This window comes from Penaeus chinensis, chromosome 7, assembly GCF_019202785.1.
Source record: "Penaeus chinensis breed Huanghai No. 1 chromosome 7, ASM1920278v2, whole genome shotgun sequence".
Taxonomy (NCBI): Eukaryota; Metazoa; Arthropoda; class Malacostraca; order Decapoda; family Penaeidae; genus Penaeus; species Penaeus chinensis.
The window spans coordinates 8,924,457-8,931,956 of record NC_061825.1 but is presented as its reverse complement, the minus strand read 5'-3'; the positions used below and the strand labels follow the sequence as shown (position 1 = coordinate 8,931,956).

At 33.6% G+C, this 7,500-nt stretch overlaps 1 protein-coding gene across 2 annotated transcripts in view; it reads left to right on the top strand.

Annotated features, from left to right (window-relative positions):
• LOC125027115 (O-phosphoseryl-tRNA(Sec) selenium transferase-like) overlaps window positions 1–6,645 on the top strand; it is a 15,505-nt gene extending 8,860 nt beyond the window's left edge. For both annotated transcript variants that reach the window (XM_047615945.1, XM_047615946.1), the window contains exons 10-11: window positions 128–259; window positions 1,312–6,645. In XM_047615945.1, coding sequence (XP_047471901.1) covers window positions 128–259; window positions 1,312–1,538 — 359 coding nt within the window. In that variant the 3' untranslated portion in view covers window positions 1,539–6,645. The remainder of the gene's footprint in view (window positions 1–127; window positions 260–1,311) is intronic.
• The last annotated feature ends 855 nt before the right edge of the window (window positions 6,646–7,500 follow it).

The window sequence follows — 7,500 nt, the reverse complement described above, 5'->3', positions numbered from 1 at the left end:
TATTACAAAAGATTTTTTTGCTTATGAAAATTGTTGTTACTCTGACTCAGGAATGTCACTATTCTGGATGTAATAGATCTATATGCTTATTTTATTTTACTGTATAACTAAGAGTTGCCTCCCACAGCTATGACTCTGCCAGAAAATATGAACATACCACTAACTGAACTTGGATCAAGATTGTTCCTACGAGGTGTGTCAGGGACAAGAGTCATTAGAACATCAGATGACAAAATGATTGCTGGCATGAGATTTATCGGTAAGTTTTACCCTGAAGTTAAAGAAAGAAGGAGGTAGACAAATGGAGGAAAGAATTATTTGTGTTTCAAATTCATAGTTCTTACTTGGTGGTATAAAGTTATGTGAAATGCATTCACTTTGTTCAATAGATTAAGATTTGATTACATCTCTTATCTGTCATTTATGAATTTAATTTGTAGATCCCTAGTTATTAGAGAAGTCTGGAAGTTGGTCAGTGAAGCTTTAATGAGTTGATGAGGTTATATGTATTCTGTCATATTCTGTCATATCAGTGAGGAGACAAAGGTAGAGAGCGATAACTGAAAAAGTCTGGGAGTTGAAAAATATTTTTCGCTTGACAGTGATAGCCACTAGATGTCGCTTTATTTTCCAGCAAATGACAGGTGGAGAAGTTACTACAGATTGTGAAGTTGCAGAATATGGGGACAATGTAGAATATCGAGGACTGGAAAATTTGTCAGTAGTGAAATTTAATGGTCTTTGATTGCCTGGAGGGTGGTTTGGTGGGAGAAAAAAAAAACACCCCATCACACAGGAGGAGGTCTAGTGGGGTAGAATAAAGTACTGTCTAGGGATAGAAGTGTGGGAATAACTTGCTCTGGTCGTGAGGCTGGAAGAAAGACCTCAACCAGTACCAGCTTTACTGATTCCCTCACTACATCCCATTCTTACAAAAATAGAGAGGTACATGGTCTATAAAAACATCTAGTCTATAAGGGGAAGCTTGTTTACATGCCTGATTGAGGTGTCTCTGATATTTAGGATCAAAGACAGCATGGGCAGAGATCTCTTTAATGCATCCTTTTTATGCTCTAAGAGGTGATGATAGGAGTAAATTGCTTGATAAAATGTTTAAGATGGCCGTTTCTAAAGAATTTGTTATGCTCCTAAGTCAGTAAATATTGTTAGAAGTATGAGGTTGGTTGCAAGGTATAATCTTCTAAGGAATGTTAACCTAATTTCTGTAGAAAATTAATTAATGTATAATTGTACCTCATTTTATCCTTTATCCACTTTTTAAGAAAATTATATAAATTTTATCATTTCTAGGTTGGGGCAGTCATTCGAAAAGTTATCCATATGCATACCTGACTGCTGCTGCAAGTATTGGCATGACAGAAGAGGATGTGGATCTCTTTATCCAACGTCTTGACAAGTGTCTGGAAAAGTTCACTGGCACAAAAACTACAAAGGAAACATACGGATCGGAGAATGACGTGACAAGAAGGGATTCAAAATCGTACACAAGAGGAAGCAAAGGAGAAATCAATGGCTAAGTGTGCAGATGTTGAAAAAATAGGAAGGAGAGGAAGAGGTAAAATAATTGTATTAAAAGATAAAAGAAAACATGATATAGATACTGATATGTTACTTCAATACTTGCATCAGACGTTAGATTAAAATGCATGGTTTAGAATAGTGGCATGATTGTTTGCTGTATAGAGTTAAAATGGCATTGGGCTTGAGGGTAAAGTAACAATCTGTGATCCAGTTTTCCTTGCAAAATAAGTAAAACAAAACATACTGTTGTTTTAGTGAAGATAGTACATAGTAAAAAGAGACATTAGATGTTTAGTACAAAGCCATCCATTAAAGACCATTTCAGATTCCTGACTTTTAATCCAGTTGCAAGTAATCTCCAGCTTTATCCAGTATTTGCCTCTCCTGCCACAGATAACCACAATGGAAATCAAGTAAAGGTAACTGTTGTCAGTTATGTTCTCATTTGATAACGTACCAACATAAGGTGGAGATACTAAGCCAATAAATTTTGCATTTTATTTACCTTGTATGATTTCCATTGTTACATGATGAAGATATTTTTTTATACATATTGTTTCCATGATATAGATATATATTTATTTTTTACATATGTATTGCTATCTTGTGTATGTATATTCACATAAATTATGGGTTACAATATGATATTCGAGATCTCACTCGGTTACCCTGAAAGCATGATCAGAATTTACATGCATATATATATATATATATATATATATATATATATATATATATATATATATATATATATATATATTTTGTTACATCATGTTTGTAGTTAAGTGTACTATTTAATGTGTATCCATTTACTATTCATTTTATCATTTAGTATATTTTTACTGGCATCAGCTGCTCTATTGCATCAACACAGAGGACATACCACTAAGATGCAGCATATACTCTCCAATAATGTAGTATTTGATAGCTAGTACCAACTACAACATAATTCAGGTACATTAGAAGATCATAAAACTTTATGCCAGTTTCTATATTAAACGAAAGGTGAAAGAGAAATGTTATCACAAATGCAATTTTGCTCTGATTGTGATGATTATTAGCAATTAAGGAGGGAAACACCATGATGCAAAAGTAGGTGTACATGATTTGATGATGTGAAAATACCACACCTCATTAAGGGGGCATCAGATGTGGCATGGTGGTATATTGAGAAACTATCTTAGCCTAGTAAAGAATTCCATTTTTTTTTTTTAAGCAATATGATTTTTGTGGATATATATTGCATTTGTGGTATTCAGGTTTTAGTGTATGTGTAAGCAACAACCACTGCTTTGAATTTTTATCTTTCACAAGAGAAAATAAAATCATCGTCAGTCAGAGTACTGAAAGACAAATTGATTAAAGGAGATCAGCAAGAAATCTCTCAAGCCATGGTTTCTCTGCACGTATCAACCTTGGGAGCCAGAAATGAAGGCAGGGATTATCACCCATGTGGACAGAGCTGTGTACTATCTAGGGAACTAGGAGACCAGCCATTGAGGGTTCTCTGTCTAGAGCGACCTATGGATTTTTTACAGCAGTAGGAATCTACAATGCCTGATGAGATTATGCAGTTATTATGGTAAATGATGTATGGTTAAATATTTACATTGAATGTTTTTTATCGTTTTTTTTTTTTATTTTTTACTTAAAATGTTATTACTTACAAGCATAGCAAATGGGCAAAAGCTCATTCAAGACTGGAAAAAAACACCATGCAGAGGTACATTGCCGACCTTTTTATAATGGGGGTTAATTATTGTAGAGATTGGTTGTTGCTATCTTCCATGTTAATCTTCCATGTTGTGACCCATTTAGGACAACTTTTGTCTCTCTTCTTGAACTAAGAAACTAAAGGGATAAGAAACAAAAGAGTCTTTACTCATGTTGCTGATCGTTTTCAAGCCAAAACTGATAGGGGACTAGCCCAGTACAAGAGACTCAGAGTATAGGTGTCTTAGGGATCAGAACTAGATGTGGTACTTAAGTTGTTAGATGACATTGGTGTGATGTTTAATGCCATTACCTCCACCTCTCTGGGTACTTTCCTGCCTTTATTCCTCCTGCTCATATTTCTGTTTGTATATGGTCATTTCTGTCAGTCTGCCCGTCTACATTTCTGTGTGTATCCTTACTATATATCTGTGACGATGTATCTATCTGTAAATTTGTCTTTTTTTGTCTGCCTATCTGTTACTCTCTCTGTCTGTATGTCTGTCTATGTATCTAAACATTCCTGTCTGTTCATCTAACTTTAAATATATATATAGACAGAAAGATAGATAGGTAGGTTGGCAGAGAGATAGATAAGAATAAAATTATTTTGGATATAGATAATTTTCAGGTCATACATTCTATGGAAATGTGCTTCTTATACCATAAGCACACTTGTATAATCAGTTATTTCAGAGAAATTTCCACATAGTAAAATCACACAATAAGTACAGTTTTTGCATATGCAACATTGTCACAGCAGATCAGTAAGTCTTTGGGTAGCCACAGTATACTTGTCTTACCATTTTATTTCTTTGTCTACTTATTCTTTTTGAGGTGTGGCATTTTCATATTTTGTATAGTGTACTTCGTATATACCAACAAACATTACTTGTTCCAGGTAGCACAAAGCATTAAATTCATTGCTCACCATTATTCAAGCACAAGCCTACAAAAGTAATTGCCTTACGGACTGCACTTTCTCTGTACATTAGCTGCTACCTCAAATCTTGTCACTTGCCACTTAGACCACTGCCATGAGCACCATGTCCCAACTGTATCAGAAACCTTAACAGTGAACAAGCAGAGCTGTTGGCAGATATTCTGGTGACTGATCATTAATGATAAAACTCTTTGGTGCATGACAAGCAGAGGTGAAGATAGGAGTAAATTGCTTGGCAAAATGTTTACGATGGCCGTTTCTAAAGAATATGTTATGCTCTTTAGTCAGTAAATATTGTTAGAAGTATGAGGTTGGTTGCAAGGTATAATCTTCTAAGGGATGTTAACCTAATTTCTGTAGAAAATTAATTAAGAGTAATGTATATCGGAAATTATATACGTTCCTTCCTTGAATGTTTTTATTTTTGATTTTAAGATACACATTGTTAATTATATTTTTACGAAATTTCAGTAATGGGGAATGAAATTAGCTAGAATAGGGTTATTACAGTTGCCAAGATCTTAATAGATTAAAATTAAAAGCACTTAGGAAAGAAATGTATGACATACATTTGTCAACTTGTCCATACCAATGATATCCATCTTTGATTTTGCGATATAGGGATATCAGCGTTCTTGTTCAGGTACACACAAGCAGCATACTGTACTTGGGGACATGTAGTATGTTGGTAAAGCAGTCTATTTCCAAGATTTACGGAAGGAAGTAACTGAATTATGAATGCTTCCTATAGATTTGTAAGGAAGGAGTCTTTAAGAATGATGGGAAAACTAAGTGTTGTGAGAAACACTAGTACTTAAGAGGAAGTGAATGTATGTGTCTGTGTATATATAGATTTCTTTTACTTTCTTCCTTCGTAATTTTTTTACTTTTTAATTTTTCTCTTATTTTTTTCTTTGTTCTAAGTGTATATGTGTTTGAAAGTTGTAGGAGATTGTGACTCCAAACTTTTTAAAACTTAGAAAAATTGAAAACTGCCTTTTTTTTATTTTTATTAAATGTGAATTTGGAGAGGAAAGTCACACATCATTGAGAATTGTTGTTTGTTTGTTTGTCACATTGTACATGATTTCCAAAATTTAACTTTTCTCTGTATACATAGGATCATGCAACATGAAAGTTGGTATTTTTTTCTTTTAATAACTACACTATCACAGTTGGAAGGTTGGAGAATGCAGAGGAAAGATGATAATTAGTTAGGCCAAAAAATATTTCTTTGCCATTATCAGACTTGTTTTTCTCTGATGGAGAACAAAGTCAAACTAGCCAGTATATAGATAGCTAATCTATCTAGATAAATACAGGAATTACAGGCAGTCCCCTTCATGTAACATTTGCTCTTTCTTAGTTTAGCTTCTCTGGAGGGTATGAATACCTGATCTTTAATGATCCCAGTTGATGAAACTCCAAAGTAGCAAGTAACACTAAATGATCATAACCAGATAGTAAATACTCTAGCTGTTCTTTAGTGTTACCTTTTCCATTAACACAATCACTATGCTAGACACAGTAGTAAAACTTGACTTCCATTCTTTTGAGTGCATCTTAGATCATGTTATTCTAATTGGTGAATGTGCTATGCCAAAACGTGTATAACATACTGTAATTTAGGTAACCACATCCCTCCTGTTGTAACCATTAATGGAAACCAAATGTCACCATTCCAGTCCAGCGAACCTCACACAGTACTGTAACTGTCTCGCCACTAGTCCAACCATCAGTGCAGTACAGATATACCATTAACCTCGATATCACTAATGTACCTAAAATCATGTCATAAATATATTCATCTACCTGAATGCCAGACTCTGATAACAAATAGAGCCAGAAGAGTTCATATAAATTCTCACGTCATCTTCAAGACACGGGTAAACATAAGGTATTGTGTAGAATCCAATTGATATGCCAAACCTTGGTAATGATGATGAAGCTCTGCTACCATTCAGATTGCCGTAAACAAGGAAGACAAATGTTTTCTTTCGATGCCAGACACAATACATGCTAATTAAGAATGTATTCAATCAGTTAATGTTACACTATGAGTCCATGTTGACAAATCGCTTTAAATGTTTTGCAGAGTTCTTCACTGCCAGTATTATGTGGTACTTTGGAAAGGTCACTTAACTTTCAGATTACTTGGCTGTGAAACACCTCAGTGTGCAGAACACTGATGAAATATATGAAACATGTTAGGCACATAGTATATCAGTTAGGCATACCATAGAAGTGTTTAGATTACTCAAGTGTTATATGTAGTCTTCATCTCATATTATAAATCCTCATTGTGCAGAATATAGATGAAATATGTAGACCATATGTTAGTTGTATAGTGCATCATTTAGATGTATAATAGTGCTGTATAGTATATGAAAGTTTGTGTAGATTCCATCTCCTAATATACACAATAAAACTTGTACTATTTGGATTCATTTTTTGTTTCATTTCTGTCATATAAAAAGCTTGCAAACGAGTCACCACATTTTTATGTAGAAAATAGAAAAAGACCTTGTGGTACAGATAAGGAGCATTCTTAGATTTCTTCTATATTTTATTTGTAAATATCATTTTGTATTCATAAGCTAGATTTAGTCATTCATAAGAATATAAATTCTTGAATAAAATGGTAATGTTGTATATAGTAATTTATTTATATTATTGGTAATTGATGTAATATGTATATATATAGATATTTTTCTCTTTGTGTGTTTTAAATTACAAAATGTAAAAGTAACAGTAAAATTCAATTTTGACTTTTTCTACTTCCAGCCATTGCCTCCTTTGCTGCCAGCTTGAAACAACAAAATTTCACATATAATAATCTATTTACAGATGTTTCGTCAGTGAATGTATGCCCAAGGTAACAGACCCCACAGTCCTCCTGTGCTTCCATGATTGTGTCATAAAAGGATATAAGGAGTAGATTATATTTCTAAAGTCGGCTTGACTGCAGATTATTTTTGTAGAGGCAATATTAATTTACTGTGAAATTAAAACAATGTATTATTCAGTAACTGCATTTTGGATCCTCTTACATTCTTTAACTATATGGAATTATAATCTCTTCTCTAGATTATGAAAGATGAAATGTTGAAACATGAGATTGTTTAAATGTATGGAATAACTGTTTACAATATTAATTATGGAGGAGGGTTGGCCAGTTGCCTTTCATGTGGTTGTTGTTGGTGCTACTGTAAGAGATTGAGATTACCAAGGTTAGTACCATTTCTTTCTTAGTATGTAAAGATTATCAGTTTCAGTCTACAGCATTATCAGAATCTGTACTG